This window comes from Calidris pugnax, unplaced genomic scaffold (assembly GCF_001431845.1).
Source record: "Calidris pugnax isolate Ruff unplaced genomic scaffold, ASM143184v1 scaffold144, whole genome shotgun sequence".
NCBI classification, from domain to species: Eukaryota; Metazoa; Chordata; class Aves; order Charadriiformes; family Scolopacidae; genus Calidris; species Calidris pugnax.
The window spans coordinates 612660-629343 of record NW_015090911.1 but is presented as its reverse complement, the minus strand read 5'-3'; the positions used below and the strand labels follow the sequence as shown (position 1 = coordinate 629343).

General features: G+C 46.2%; 1 protein-coding gene across 11 annotated transcripts in view; it reads left to right on the top strand.

Moving 5' to 3' along the window:
- The window catches only part of CELF4 (CUGBP, Elav-like family member 4), a 736913-nt gene that overhangs the window by 652225 nt on the left and 68004 nt on the right, over positions 1 to 16684 (top strand). For 10 of the 11 annotated variants that reach the window (XR_001412848.1, XR_001412847.1, XM_014949395.1 and 7 more), the window contains exons 6-7: positions 2884 to 3027; positions 14071 to 14218. Coding sequence is in view for 9 of the 11 variants with exons in the window: in XM_014949395.1 (XP_014804881.1) it covers positions 2884 to 3027; positions 14071 to 14218 (292 nt within the window). In the remaining 2 variants the exon portion in view is untranslated. The remainder of the gene's footprint in view (positions 1 to 2883; positions 3028 to 14070; positions 14219 to 16684) is intronic. The other variant, XM_014949393.1, reaches the window with a different exon arrangement.

Here is a 16684-nt window from a genome sequence, read left to right as displayed (position 1 = left end):
ATGAGCAGCACTGTTTGGCTCCTCTGCTAAAATCCTGCACTGGGTGATCTGATGTAGTTTACTGCCTAATTTCCTTTGGGTCATGTGAAAGCGCTGCACATGAGGAACCACATTGAGAAACCATCAATCCCAAGGTCAATCTTCATATTCAAGAGCAATGCAGCATCTCTGCTGGTTACGTACCTTTAACTGCTTACATGCACATCTCATTGCAGAGCACTCTTAAAAACCCCTCTTTTTTCTCCTCTTTCTTTGTAGCATGTGCTCTAACTTGCTTCTGTTTGCCAATGGCCCTTCTGACCTGTGTATATGATAGTGATGTTCAAAGAGGCCTGAAGTCTTGCTGTGACAGGCAACCTAGAAAAACATCTCATAAGAGGCAGTCTCAGAGCCCATTGGGTCAAACAGCTGCTGTGCAGTCACTACAACTCACATCAGGAAAGAAGAACACTCCAGGGGCAACAACTTCATGTGGAGGTTACCCCTGTTTTCGTGATGCCATCTACAATAATAGCTTGGTTTTCAACAGTGTGAGGCATCAGCAATTTCCTGAGGCAGTTCTCTGGCCCTAAGACTTCCAGGGCAAACAGAGACAGAAAGAAAGAGGGATGGAAGAAGACACCAACTTATTTACACTTCTCTGTCCTGCTAAATAGAGCAGGTCACATCTTCAAAAACCATTTGTAGAGATGAATACTCATTCACCTTATCCAGTTTCAAAATTCTCCATGCTGCATTGTGCCCACCATGCTGCAGCCTTTGCTCTGCAAACCACAACAGCAGCTCTGAACAGCCCAATCTGCTGTGGACCAGTGCCTCTATCCAATACAGCTGCAAATAGGTTTAAATCATTAGATTCAGGTTACCAAACAGTCTCTTGGATCAGGGTTAATTAAATGAGTGTTGAAATCTAATTAAGGACTGGTCCAGGTGATAATTAGCAGGAAATGTATGCATTAAAATATTCATTTGTCGATGAGCTGCAATTAAGAGTGTGATTTGGGGAAGGATCAATAACTACATCATGTGATTTTAAAAAAATGAAAAGTCGCCCAGCCTTGAGCAGAAAGGCAGGGGAAATTTGGCTAGGTTTTTTCTTTTCCTCCCCCACCTCCCCGCTTTCTGTTTTGCTCTCATAATAACTTCTGAAGACTGCTCTCAACCCTTGAATAGAGCATTCATCTCTCCGTCCCTTTGTTTTCCTGAAGCACTTCTTTCACCCCCTTTCTCTTCACCACATTGTTTGAGTGGGTTATAGATTTATTAGAGAAAGACTAACAGGTCAAAAAGAAAGATTCTTTGCCAATGAAAATCACTTCCTCTCAGAACAGGCTGCTAATCCAGGGGAACATCGCTCATTGTGTGGTCTTAGATTGTTGGGGTTTTTTAGCAAGTTAATTTCTCAAGTCTTTATTCATAACTGAGGATCCAGAGGAGCTATTGAATATGCATAGCTTGGACTTATATATATGTACATCCATAGTTATGGTTTACTATGCTGTTCCCAATTTGCAGCAGAGCAACTCTGCTTTCACCAAGACTATTTTTTTTCTGGTCACAACTCCACAGAGGTATGTGTAAGCCATTTAATAACACCCCTTCTGTGTAATCCCAGGCAATCTCACCTTTTCTAGAAAAACAAGGGCCCCACAACGGCCCAGCTCCTCTGGCACAGAGCTGGTCTTCCTCTGCTGCCGTGGCCAGGGGCTGAGCTGGCAATTTCCCCACTGACTGTATTTCCATCAGCGAATACCAGTGTGTCAAAAGGGAAGTGTACCAGGGGAGCGTGATGATTTCGGCGGCTCTTTGTCAGTCTCCTGACAGCTCACCTGCCCGTCTCCCCAGGCTCGGTGGCAGCCCAGCTCCCGAGGCAACTGTCTGCCTGCTGTCGGGGATGCTGCCGGATCCCCCCCCTCCCCTGCACCCCTCTCCCCCTAGGGAGACCACGCTGTGGGGAATCAACCAACCCATGAAGTTAGGACGTCCTTGGAGCCACCCAAAATAATGTCAGTGCCTTCTTTCCTAGGCAGATCTGTTTCTTCCCATCTCTACCTCCTCTCAGAAATTTAACAATTGCAGTTACTGGCCTTTCATCTGATTTTGGAGAGGAGAGGGATTTCTTTCCTTCCCAAAAGCTCTACATTTTTCACAGACTTCTGCACCAGTGTTGAGTGCAGACATAATCTAAACACTGTAAAACTCAGCCAGAAAATTGTAATATTAAATCTTCACAGAGAGGAAACTCAGGTCCATCAGGTAATATTTTTACACCCCTAATTTAACAGTGCTGAGGAGATGTTGCTTGGTGATGAGATGTACACCCTGCCCAGCCTACTGAATCCTGTATCCAAGGCTGGATTTCTTGCTGGACATGAGGGTTACAGGACACAATGGTGTGAAAGAGTGATCCAGCTCAAGGGGTCTGCCATGCACAGAGCTGACACACTCCATCAAAATAAATCAGTACACAAATCCCACCACATTCACCCACCAAAAGCTTCCACATTTTGCCTCACTGAGTCCATCTCTTTGTCTTCTGATGAGGACAACCTAATGGGCCAGAAGGTTTTCTATATGTTGAAAGAATAAGGCAACAGCTTTTGCAGAGAGAACATTAATGACAGCCTGGGAGTTTGAATTTTGGAGCACACTAGGAACTGAGCTGCTGGCCTCAGTTTTTCACCCTCCAGGTCTTTTGCTTCCTTCCTGGTGCTCTCAGTCTCTTGCAAAGGTCCAACTCAAAAGGCCTGAGAGGTTGATTGGGAAAAATCAACATCACTTGAATCCCACACTACCAGATCTGTGCTTGTTGGGTGGATTGCATGAGCCAATGTGTATCTGGTTAAGTCACTTCTGTGTCTCCTTTCGTCTCCTGTCCTGCAGGGAGCCTCTTCAAGCCTGGTGGTGAAGTTTGCGGATACAGATAAAGAGCGTACAATGAGGCGCATGCAGCAAATGGCAGGACAAATGGGCATGTTCAACCCCATGGCCATCCAGTTTGGAGCGTATGGCGCCTATGCACAGGCAGTAAGTATAGACACTGGCTCTACGCATGTTCACGGGAACAGGGGTAACACCTAGAATGGCACAAAGCACACATGAGCAGAAGAAAAACTGAGCAGAAGAGGAACCAGTGATTTCTCCATTAAACCAGTTAAATGATGGGAGCAAACTGAGCCATGCTATCTGGGGTAGGAGAGGACATCTCCTTCAGAGGTGCAATACCTGCTTCTAGCAGTAACCAAGCTATGGTCATGTGTGTATCCATGCAAGACATTTCCTATAGGGTCTAAGCTATTGCTGTCAAATCCAAACACAGCTAGCATTAGAGTTTAGGATAAAATAGGCCTTGAATTCAGCTCATGTTAGTTCTCTGTTCCATGTCAGCACCATCTGGTGCTATAAAAGGTTTTTGAGGGCACAAATACCTTTCTGGCCCTCCTCTGCTAGAGGCCACACAGACTGGGATGAAGTGGGGAGATGGTCCTCTGCTCCATTTGGCCAGACCCCTGCTGTTCCATGGGTCGTTGGGGGTGTCTTTGGAGTGGTCACTGTGTAAAATGGCAGCTTTTGACAGAAATTCTTTCAGGTTCATGAAAGTATGCTCAATAATACTAAAACAGACAAACAGACATATGCAGACACACTATCATGATTCCTCAAAAGAGTATGACTTAAGTACACTGGGAAAACACATCTGGTATTTAAAGCAGTGTTGCACTGCCTAACTTCTGTTATCCTACTTACATATCTGACTTGGACCCTGGGTCCCTGTGGAAAAGTGTCTGTGCAGGGAGCTGGGCTCCTGACAAAGCCCTGAAATGGATGCCTCTGGCATAAGTAGGCTTTCCTTAGGCTACAATTAACAAGGACCTGCAAGACAAGATCAAGTTCAGGTAACTCGGTCTCTGCCAGATAGTTCAGAGGAAGGTAGAGGCGATCCCTGCAGCAGGCAGACACAGTATTGCCAGGTGACTTTGGCTGCCTTCTCTGGAGCAAAATAAACAGGAACATTTGCAGGCGGTGACGGTGCATCTAGGAATTTCACCCATGTGGTGGTAAAATGTGGCCCTCTTGTACTCTGTGCTGGATTTGTGTGCAGGAGGCAAGTACTGTTCATTCCATTTTCCAGAGTAACATCTTCTGAATAAGAGAAACCAAATGACTTGCATTAGGTGGTACAGGGCCATCTCAGGAATCACATTCCAGCGTACCCGTACTCCCTCCAGCACACCAACCACAAGGCTCTGCTTTTTTTCCCTGCCAATTTCCCTCTTGTATGTTGGCACAATGGGCTTCCCATCATATCCACATGATTATTTTTTTCTAACGTGAGAGCATAGAAATTTCTGTCCTCCATTGAGTGTCATGTGCCTCACTGGACACTTGGTACAACCCAGCCTGCCCTTTGAATGGGCCATACAAAGTCAGTATGTACCCCCTGTTGCTATTCTGAACTGTTGTTATTCCCTTCCCACTAGAAAAATTCCATTCTTCCTTCAATTTTTCCCTATTCATTTTTCTTCCCAATCAAAGATAATCTTTGCCACATCCTTTGTCCACTAGTCCTCTTCTCACACAACAGAAGAGCTGTCCCTTCCCCAGCCTGGCTGTATTTAACTGTCCTCCTGGCTGGGGAAGGTTGCAGGGGGGGGAAAAGAGACAGTAAATCACAGCTGAGCCGAGGCCAGTGGCCAGCAGCCTGGCAGGGGGATGCAGCATCTGTGACCCATGTACCAGAGGAATTAACAGGAGGCAACCCATGGGCAGCTGGGGGCAAACATCTGCAGAGGTTGTCAGGCAGGAGATGCAGTTCCAGAGTTATGCTATAGGCATTGATCAGGCAGCTGGAGAGGTGGTAAAGACACCACTATCCTGACTCCCTGGACTGAAAACTCTCCTTGCATCATTTTTAATCTAGACTAATTCTAATTGCCATGATAATAAAGTTATCTCAGGTTTATACTGATACAAAAGAGGATGAGGTCTGCACCTTTACATCAGGAAAGTTCCCTCCGTCTATTTCTCACTAGATAACACAGGACAGTGTGAGGGTAAGGGTGTGAGTGAGGATCTATCTCTGAAGAAGTGAGAACAATTCCTGGGTCTGCTCCCACCCCACTTGAAACTAATGAATATTTTTCCTATTGATTTCTGTGAAAGCAGAATTGGACCCATCCTCTTTTTTTTTTCTATTGTTTTTTCCTATGGTAAATATGCTAATAAGGGGGAAAGAATAAGTTTTAGATCTTGACCCATTGGATATGACAAGCTGGTGACACCAATTACCCTGGGGACTTCAGAGCTGTCTAAACGATGGGATCACATTTCCATGTGGTGCCTGTAGACCCAGAGCGTGCTCAGATGCTGTCTCTCAATCAGCCTCCCTATCTGTGTCTTTTCCTATCTGCTTAATCTCACAGTCTCACACAAAAGGGAAGGAAGGGAGCGCCGAGGCTCTGTGACGTTCCCTCGGTCCCGATTAATCCACCTTGGAGTGCTGGCTCTTAGATATCAGGGTGATTGGCACCTCGCAAATGCCAGTGGGAGATGGAGAGATCGATAGGGGATGAGGGAAAGGGGGAGCAGTTTTATTCAGCCCGAACTGAAGCTGAAGAGCTAAAGGCAAGTCAAGAGGAGGGAAGGTGAATCAGTGAAAACGCTGGAGCAGAACAGCAGTGACAGCTGATGCCAATGCCACCAGCAGCTCCTGTGACTTTGGTTGAAGTGTTTGATCCCCTGGTCTCATTTGCCCATGTACAAGTAAAGCTGATGATCAGACTTACTTGTTTTCCCTTCTCCCTCAGGGACACGTCTCTCTCTGGTGCTTTCTCTCCATGAGTTTTCACGCAGGGGTATGATGGTAACACAATTTTAAGAACTGTCTCAGTGCTTAGTAGTAAGGCCAGGACTAGCATGAGACAGTAAGCTCTCTGATTTGTACTCATAACCTTTTCTCCCAGCTATCCCACTGCAGTCTTGACTGATGTCTCCATATAAGAGCTCCCAAGTAATCCCATGAGAGCTGGTTAATCAGTAGTTTCTAATGGTCTGTCCCTATGGAGGAGGTTGCCAAGTCCCCTAGGTAGCAGTTTCTTGCTGAATTTCCCCCAAAGAGGCAGCATGCACATCACTGGGACTGGATTACCTCCTGCAGAAAGGTCTCCATGCATCAAGGTGGTCAGTGCAGGAGAAACCCACACAATTCAGCTGTGTGAGAGATTAGTGGGCAGCCGTGGATTTGCAAATCCAACACCACCTCAGAGGAGAGGCGACGAGGGTCTCAGCCCATCAGTGTTTGAGTGGTAGTTGTTAGTGTTGCCACCAGGACCGCTTTGGGCCCTGGCTCCTTTTTAAGTTACCCTGTTTGCAGCTCAGCAAATGGCCATGTCACAGTTCACTCCCTGTTGCCACTGCTGCCAAGCCACTCGACCTCAGCTTAAGCCACTTTAACCTTGGTAGCAGCGACAGCCTCTCTGGGCTAAGCAACTAGTCCTTGGGTTCAGCAGCCACATGGCCTCAGATACTGAAGTAAAAAAAAAAAATCAGGAAGCAAAGAAGGTTCTCCTCTGTGTGTGGTTTTTGCCTCCCCTCCTCATGTGCCACCATCAAGCAGACCAGCCAAAGCTTGGCACTGGCTCTGTGTGCTGTTTCAGTGACATAGGAAGTCACATTGGACACACCTCACCTCTTTTGTATGCAGCTCAAGGCAAGTCAGGCTTCATGGCTCCCTAAAGCTCCCAGTGCCCCTATACTAATTTGTTTCAGGGGTTTTTTTTGGTTTGTTTAGTTGGTTTTTTTCTGCAATATCTTTCCATACTCATTTAACTCCCTCTTTCATGGGACAATTTTTTAGTTTAGTTGACTCATGTGTAGGGCACCAGCCCTTTGTGTTGTCAGATTACTGTGGATCTACATCAGCTGGGTATTGATAGTTATTTCTGCTGTCTGAGTTAAGGCCAGCTTGAGGTACAGCCTGGAGAGAAGGAGACTGATGCTAGGTGGCACCATCTTTGATTTGCTGCCAGTCAAGAACGAACCAGCTCAGAGCAGCACAGCACGCCTTCTTACTCCCTGGTAAGAGATGGAGTGGCCAAGTCCAAATCATGAGCAGTAAAAGTCAAACCAGACCATGAATGGTGGTAGTATAGTCCCAGCCCATATAAGCAACAGTGGTATAAGCTCCTGCATGTCTTCTTTCTATGAAGAAAGTGGCAAATAGTTAGTGGCTGTCTCATGTCACTGCTGCCCCACCATGCAGAAAGGGAAACGTGCACAGACCAAAAAGGGTTGGGGAGATGGGAAAATGCAAGAGAGCAAAGCAAGAACAAAGGAAGGAGCCTTGGAAAGTGACAGATACTGTATAAATTATTTAATTTTTAAATTATTTAAAATAAGATCAAAGTCATAAATCAAGTTTGCATAAAAAATGGGGTGGGAGTGTTAGCCACGGTCTCCTGGCCAAATTCCAGCCATGGCACTGATTGCATCCTGCAGCAGGGGACAGGCGTAGACTTAGTGAGTAAAAATAGACAGATGGGGACAGGGGCAACGTAGGCAACGGTAGCATTTGCTCTCCAGCCCAGAACAAGTCCTTTCCCATCAGTAAATCCCAGATCCCTTCACTCTGAAAAAGTACAAATGGCTGCGGCTCCTGAACTGCAGACAAAAGCTGCAACAAATATGGGAACATCCAGCCCTGCGTAGAGCTCAGTCATCGTCATAAGTGGTCACCTTGGGAAGTCAGGGCAGCAGTGACCGCCACGCTGACCATAGAAGTCGAGGTGCCCCCCTCTGCCTCCCTGTCCCAGCTCCTGTGGAGATGAAAGGATATTTTTGCTAAATGATCTGAGGTAGTGCTGAAGGGAAAAATTGGTTCCTCCAATATTTATTCATTTCACACTGTGAAATTATTTTGGAAAGATACATAAAAAAATTCAGCTAGCCCTACGAAATCAGGGAAAATTTACTGAATATAGATTCTATTCTGCACATAATAGTTATTATATTTAAATGATGAAAATGGGATAGTATATTTGGTAAATACTACCTGTTATGTAAATCATTCGTTCTGATCTGTTCCAGAAGAAGAAGCTGTTTTGAAGCCATAATATTTTCTAGCAGGGCTAATACCATTTTTCTGATCATCAGCTCCCTGATAATTTGGAAATAATGAACACTTGGATTTGGGTTCTATATACATATTTATTTTTTTTTAGGTTTGGGTTTTTTCCCACAGTTCTCAGGAAGATAGAAATCCAAACTATTGTGTATCAGACTTTGGAAAGACACTAAAGCACATGAATCCAGGTGTTGCAGATTTGTTAAGTTTTTTAAAAAATCTTAATTAAATTTAATTTTCATAACAGAAATTTTTGTTTCTAAGGGCACACTAAAAAAATGTCTGAAGGACAATTCTGATTTTTTTTTACAGAATATCTTGTGTTTGTTTGAAGGCTTGGGAGATATTTTTGGGCTTATTTCCCAATGGTCAGTTATGTAAAACAGATGTGAATTTGTCAATTCTGTGATTTTACAAAATATGAGTCCTCTTACTGCTTGATTGATCACTTTACTTACCTCTTTCTATCACAGGGATACCATGAGGATTAATTAGCTAAGTGTTTGTATAGATCGTTAGAGGTGGGAAGCGTGGGATGCTGTTAGTACTTTTATTATTATTACTGAATGAAGAATATGAAAAGTCAAACAAAACGTCATGTGGTGCAGAGACAAGGATAGAAAATAACACTGAAAAAAAAATGAGAAGGTCATCAGATCGTTCAGAGTAAGCTTTCTGCAAGGGCAATGATCATGCTATTTCAAAAAGACTGCGTCAGAAATAATCCTTCCCTCATCTCTTCCCCTTCTTCAGTTTCACATGTATTTCTTGGGGGGGCTGTGGAAGGCAAGCTGTAGCATCCTTGTCCTATTGCTAGCAGGAGGTTTTGGCCTTGAGTAAGTCACTTCATCTCTCCGTGCACCTGTTCCTCCAGTAAGAAAAGGATAATATTTCCTTTTGTTGCGTGCAGTTGCATGGCCCTGCTCTCTAACGGTCAGTCGATGCCAGAGGCAGCCATCTTATTCCCAACCCCATCTCTGGCCACATGTCCTCACCCCATGCCTCTAGATTGACAGTGACCACACGGGGGAACCACTTTTGGTAGAAAAAGTAGGAGTAAGCATTGTGATTTTGTGCTGTGCGGTTAAAGCTCCTCTGGTATTGCTACAGAGCTGGTCCTCAGCAGCATCAGGTGTGCATCTGTCCTGGTGCAAAGGCAGTGGTGAGACATGGAGAGGGAGAGGTGCATCAGCAATCTCTTGCATTGACACATCTGTGCTGCAAAACCTCATCCTTTGCTGGCTTTCTATTTTAATCTCCCATGCACATCATATAGGATGTGAGGTGTCTATTCATCTATTGATGACAGAGCTGGCTATACTTGAGGTAGAAATAAGGTGTGTGAGTTGAGGTATGAGTTGAAACCTCCCATTTCTCTCTCTGTTGATCAGCCATCACTACCACCCCTGCCCATACTTTGGGTGGCCTTACCAGTGCCTCTCCAACTGCCCCATCATTTGTTAAGCCTTGGGATGTGGACTGCAGGCTCGTAACTCTTGAGGTGATGCCCATGTGTAGGAACCAGTTTGGTAGCATCTCCAGGTCTCCTCAGAAGATAAATATTTGAGCAATAGTGACAACCAGGTTGGAGGAAAGAGGGAACAAATCTATAAAATTGGATGGGAAAAAGCTCTAAGTGCTGAAGTAAAGATCATGCCAACTAAGTAAGAGAGGCAAAAGGAAATACGTCCTTTCAGCTGAGGAAGGAAAAAGCTCCTCTCCGTCCCCTTGGATCAGTCTGAGATAATAAGGCTGCTGCCTTTCTGATTAGTGCTCTGTGGCCCCAACCCAGGCAGGGAAAATCTGCATTTCAAATGGCATATTTTAAAGTACACAATACCCAGGGGCCCTGCTGCTATTGATTTGCCTCTGGTGGGGTCACTGCCTCACTTTCTACAGCTTTATTAACTGGGACCATATACTGGGCCTCTTTCAAAGTGAAAGGAGAGTGGATGGGACATTTGTCTTCAGGGGGAGCTGGGGAAGGAGTGGGGTGACTTTTATTTGAGCTCCCTTGGAATGCCCCAGAGGTTTTGTAAGGGAGACTGGTGACCTTTACAGGACTTGCCCTTCTTTTGTAAATTTCCCTGGAGCCACCCTCGGGGAAGGAGGTAGGTCTATACCATCAGCTTCTTTCAAGGTGACCAAGTTTCCATCCTCCCACCCCTGCGATGCCGCTGCACTTGGCCAGGCTGTGGCCATCAGCAGCTGGGAAGGACCTCCCCCCCTTCTCCTTTAACACTTATCCCTGAGCAGCTGCAACCAGGGACAGAAGGGCATGAATGAGGAACATGACAGCAGAAGGGTGGCGGGAGGGTTGCCAAGGGCTGTGATGACCAGATGTGGCTGAGATATGGTTGAGGTCCTCTCTCTAGCAAAGGAAGCAAAGCCAGTTAGCTGGGGTATAGGGCTGTGTTCAGGTATGGGATCCTACGCTCCTTCCAGTGCTGGAGAAGACCCTGGTCTACCCCATGGTCTGGCTCTGAAGGCTGCAGTGAGGTGTACTCTGGGTCATGAAGTACAGGTCTCCAGTTCATTTCACTATGCCAGTGGGATTTCCAGGTCTCTGAGGCATCTTGAGTACCCCCAGAGCACTGAGCATAAAAGAAGTGGGGTGGCTGCTCCCTGCAGGATGCCTGCTGTAGCAGAAGCAACTGAATCTAGTTTCCCAAATCACAGGTTAGGGCCTCAGTTTTACTGCATTAGCTTTTTCACTCTAAGCTAAATTTAACCTCTTTGCTCCTCAAGCTCTAAATTCAGTCTCTCTGGGAGTATGGCCAGTTTTAAGCAACTGTTTCACTGAAACCCACCAGGCTACGGGCTGCAGACCCTGCACCTTCAGCACTAATCAGCAGATTAGGATCATCTTGTTCTTCTCATAGGGAGACAGAAAGAAAACGATCTTTCTGAAGATCTGACAGAAACGTATTAATGACATCACACTGCAAAAGGAGCATGCATGTAGCCAAGAGCAAATTTATAAGCCCTCTGAATGCACAGGAAGCCACATCCTCAGGTTACCTGGTTTGCAAACCAGGAGGAGCACCTGCCATTATGGAGTTAACTCTGAATAGCTTAGAGACATCCATAAGCAGGAAAAAAAGTTGCATAAGCTATAAATAATGCCATAAGTGATTGCCTAGCTCAGTTGAGTGCAAAATGGAGATTGTCTTTGGAGCAGCACAATCATTTGTACTACCATTGGCAATGCAGCACATTTTAGATAGGGCCCTGTTTCTCTTGCAGCACAGGTGAAATACAAATGAAAAAAAGGATTAGCGCTTTTCTTTTAAATGATGGGGAACCATTTAGAGGGTCCAAAAATATGTGCCACTGGCCAAGTAAGGAGTGGGAATGATTTCATCTGACTGTGTTGGTACATGCAGCTGAACTGATCACTTGGGGCTCCACATATAGTCAACAGGGAGAAACAAAGGTGCGATTCATCTGCCCAGAGGCATTTGGGGACAGAAGGGAGAGATGAATCTTGGTTTAGGCTCCTTTGCCTGTTGTCACATAGACCACAATAGATGACCAGCTCAGAGGAAACCCCATCTGTATCGAGTTTACCAAATGTGACAAAGGATAATGCCAGAAGAAGTTCCCTGCCTGCCCTAGGAGGTCTCTGGTACAAATACCAGGCTGTTATGTGCCAGCCAGACTGACCAGGGCACACACACGACTGGGAATATGTCATTCCATGTTTTGAGGTGGATTTGTTCATGCAGCTCTGGAGGATCACAGAGAAAAGCAAGCAAAGACCAGACTGGGGCTGTTCCCAGCCCTTGCAACTGCATCCATCTCAGAGAGATGTTACTTTGATCAGCAGAGTTAGGTATTTCCTATAGGCACAGATCTTGGCCATCATTTCTGCGAATGGCCAGTTATATACTCAGCTGTCCCCAGGTGAAAATACCCAGCACAGAAAATGAGACATGGGTCAGCACACTCAGCACTGGAGTCAATCCAGTGTTAAAGATGGATGGATTCCCCCTTCCTCATTCACTTCATTGGCATACTTACTAAAATCACCTGCTCAGTGCCTCTGGAGAATAAACTCAAATGATGTCTAGAAAAAAATGTACTCCTTAAAGGGGAATATCAGCATTGTCCTATAATAGAAAAGATTGCCTAATCACTCCATCAGTAATTACAAAGAACAGGATATCACTAATTAAAATGTGAAAGTGTCTTACGCGGGGTATAATAAAAAAGGGTAATTAACAATCAAAGGGAAAGCCACCACCTTGCCACCAGTCTGCATCAGGCTACAAAAAATAATAGTACTCAACTCTAGCACAGCACTTTTCATCTGTAGATCTGAAGGCACTCCTGCATGGGGAGGCCGGTATCCTGTGTCCCATTTTGTCACTGGAGAAACCAAGGCAAGTTTACACAACTTGTGCATGGTTACACAGCAGGTCAGGGGCAGAGCATCCTTCAGTCTCTTTACGGATGGTGACAAGGCAAGTTTCAGCATTTGGACCAGCACAGTGATTTCAAGGATTTCTATTGGTGTGTACATGTATGAACACCAATAATCTAGCGAATATTTCTTTATTAAACCAAACAGTAGGGAACAGTCTGCTTCTTGCCATGACTTTTGAGGTCTGTTTAATGGTGAGAAGCGTGTCTTGTGTACTTAAACAACACCATCAGAGGGTGATTCCCTGATGGGAGATGATAGAGTGAAATCACAGAGAGCAGCAAAACAAAGATACTCCAGTTCTGGAGACAGCAAAGACATGAGCCACTTCTAAAATCACTACAGAAAAACAGTTTCCTTCTCCACTATTACCATCAAGTCACATATTACTGGTGGCTAGAGAATGAGCAGAGTGAGGTTTCTCTCTCTACTCATCCTCTTTCCCCCACACTTTCTCTAAGCATCCAACGTCAGTTTCTAGTGGGGGGTTAGACATGGACATAGACTCAGACATACCTCTTCTGGCTCTTCACACAGCTCCTTCACACCACTGCAGCCGTACGGAACACATAAACTGTAACAACTGTGTACTAGGCTGAGAGTGTAAAATAATAATAGTAAAGTCTGATGATGCTTGTTTTAATGTAAGAAGCATTTCCGGCATGCATAACAATTCACCACCCTTCTGCTCCAAAATGTTTACACCCAAATGCCTGAAAAAACAGCCTGGGTTCCTCATTTCTGCCTTCTGTAGGTCCCCTAAAAGAAGGAGCATTTTGATCACTTTCTGGAAAAAAAAAATAAAATTTAGGAAGTCATCCCAGGTCAAAACCACAGAGAAAGGGTTTCCCATTACACAGTATTATCTTGCTAAGGGAGGGGACGTCCCTTCTCTTGTATAGCTCTTCTGGGAGTCTCTGCTTGGTTGTGCTAGAAATAGGTGCTGTAATCTGTTTAGAAGGTTTGGTCATGGTTTTGCTCAGTGCCCATCAGTGGCCTCCCAGCAGCATAAAAAAAAAATATTTTTGGCATTGACAGATTAAAACAAATCTGGTTATCCCCAGAGAACTAGCTAAGCTTGCTGCTCTGGAGAGGGGATCCCCCTCCTCACCGCTCCACATACATTGGTCTCCTATCAGCATCCACCAGTGCTTTCTAAGAAGCGACGTAAGACATGAAACCTCTCTGCTCAAGAACTTACAATGTTTTTTCTCTGCCTTTCACATCAGAAAAGGGCCAGGTATTCAGAGGACTGCGTCCAGTTTATGGGAGACCATCACACTGGGGAACACACTGTTGGGTTGGGGACCATAAAGGCCTCAAGATGCAAAGATGCTCTTGCCCTCCAACCCCTATAGCAAGAAGGAAGGCCAAGGCTGGGGGGTACCACAGGCGTGGTGAGCTGACATCTCCGGACAGAGGGATGCCTCACCCCCTCACTGGGTCCCCATCCCGGTGCAGGTGCTGTGGGCTGTCCTGCTGGTGACTGCGTGATATTTTTTCCCTGCTCTCTTTGTTCCAGCTGATGCAGCAGCAAGCCGCGATCATGGCTTCCGTGGCGCAGGGTGGCTACCTGAACCCCATGGCAGCCTTTGCTGCCGCCCAGATGCAACAGATGGCGGCTCTGAACATGAACGGCCTGGCGGCCGCCCCCATGACACCAACCTCAGGTAAGGCGCTGGAGGCAGGGGTGGCGGCCCACGGAGAGGGTGAGGGGCAGGAATATCTGGCCACATCCCAGTGGAGACCTGGCAGGACATGTTTGTGGACATGTTCAGCCCCAGTGGGTGTTTACAGAAATGTTGGTCTTGCTGTTGAAGGCCACCAGGGGTGAGGGGTAGAGTCAATCAGATCTTTCTGTGGCCTGGAAAAGGGGCAGAGGAAGGCTGTTACCACCTCTGTCAGGGCTGGGCCCAGCTGGGGGTCAGCTTCCGTGTCATAAAATAGCTCTAAGGGCAAAGTCCAAGCAACAGTGGGCTGTTGGGCTAGCTGTGCCCCATGCCGAGTGGCACTGACTGGTGGGTAAGGAGAGCCAGAGGGTTGAGATCCACCAGAGCTGGGATGCAAAGGTCTTGTTGGGGAGGAGGAAGGGTGCTGGCATGGAAGGCACTGGGCTCCCAACCCTGACCCTTTCCTCTCAGCCTTATCCCTCACACAACTTTCCTTTAGCTCTGAGCACAAATGGCACAAAACATCCCCCAGTGACCTGCATGGTGGTGCGTGTAGAGGTCCAAGGGGTCAGTGCTGGTGCTATCACAGTCAGGCTGGTCCAAAGACAAACATAATAAGGTTTGTGGTGAGACTCAATATCATTAACAAGATGAGCTATGTCTTTGGGACACATAAGCCTTTTCCCTACTGTGAAACAGAGCAGAAGGTACTCATGGAAGACTTCTGGTGCTACCTGGAATGCAAGTGTTTGGTGAGAGGGTTTCTGGAACAGAGACAGGTAATCAGTGAAGGGCTGCCAGGATCTGGCCAGGATGTGAGGTGTCACAAGAAGCCCATGCTAGGAGCTTCAGTGTGTGATCCAGTGTACAGAGATGGAAGGAGGAGGACGATGAGGAGGAAACAACACTGGCTTTCCTGGGGCTTGAAGCAGAAGGAAACCATTTGAGGAGGAACAAGCCAAGGAACTGACAGGGCTGGCAGTCTTGTAGCAGCACGTGGCCTATCAGCAGGGAAGTAGGGCAGCAGGGAAAGTGAGGCCAAACCGTGGGAGGAAAGAAGTGAGAATTTTGACAGCTTTGCAACATACCACGGACTCTGGTAGGGAAGCAGAGCACTCTAAGGTACATGTTTGGAGGACCCTTTCTAAGGGAGAGATGGGGTTAAAATTCTCCCTAGGGTGATGCAGGTTGTTCCTCTGAGAGGCACTGGGGATGGGACTGTTTTCAGAAATATGCCAGTGCCCGTGTGTGAACCTGGAAGCATCAAGCTGGCCTGGAGAGGACTGGCTTGACAAAGGTTTGGGGTGAGACATGAGAGGAGCAAGCTCTGCCTGAGCCAGCTCTGGTGCTTGCAGCACTGGGCAGAGCAGGGGCTGGGACTCCTGCAAAGCAGAGCAGTAAGAGAGGAAAGAGGTAGCTACATTGCCAAACATGGAGAAATCTGGAGCAGAAAAAGGCTGTCTGACAAAGTAGCCAGGAAAGATGCCTCCTGGCTCAGAAATGGGTGGCAGTGAGACCAGGCACCACAGCAGTAGAGGTTTGGGGGCCCTTCCTAATGAGCTGAGCTCGGCTAACCTGTCTGCCAAAGAAAACCTCCTTGTCCACGCTTAGTTTAGCATCTCTTTGCAGTCCGTAGCTGGGAACAGCTGTCAGCAGCTACTGATCAGATACGTATCTTTTCCTTTGCTTGCATTAGAATATGAAGGAGAAAAAAAAAATGGAGAAAAAGGCCGATCTCATTCCACATGAACTTTGGAGAGCCAAGGAAAAGCGCTTGACTCAAAAATCTTATACCACAGTTTTCGAGATATATGTTTACACAATGATAAATGTATAAACAACAAGTCGATGGAGCTACTGCAAATCCAAATAGAAAAGTGGCTTAATTATATGTGCACCCTTTAAACCTGCTGCTGGAAAGATTATCATATTTGCATTAGCTAGATTTGTTTTGTGTTGGTGGGAGCAGAGAGAGTCAAACAAAGACTGCCTGGAATTCAAATGCTCTCAGGGCCTGGAAAGCTGAATCCAGGCAGTGGTTTGTGATGGCCTCACCACAAAAGAGCACAAGCTCTTTTGCATATAAATAAGTCTTGAGAATGAGCGAGTTCTGTGACATAGGTGTGTAAATAGCAGTACAACAGCCAAATTCTGTGCCTGCCATGACATCCAGCACATGAAAAATATCCCAACCTTTCTTCAGTGCGAGTTCTGCTCCTCTTCTGATGTGCCCGGTGCCTTTTTGGGGACTGTTAAACTCTTATTGTCAGAATACAGGAAAGGAAGCCTCATGTTTTTTGCATAGTTTCCAGAGCACCGAGACTGGTCATTATTAAAAATAAGATGCTGGTTTAGATGATCCCTTGATCTCTTTCATGGTGGCAGATTTTGCACTCTCCTTATGACATATTTTCAATCATGAAGCCTGTGCACCTTGGCATTGTTGCAGATTTACCTTGAATGGGT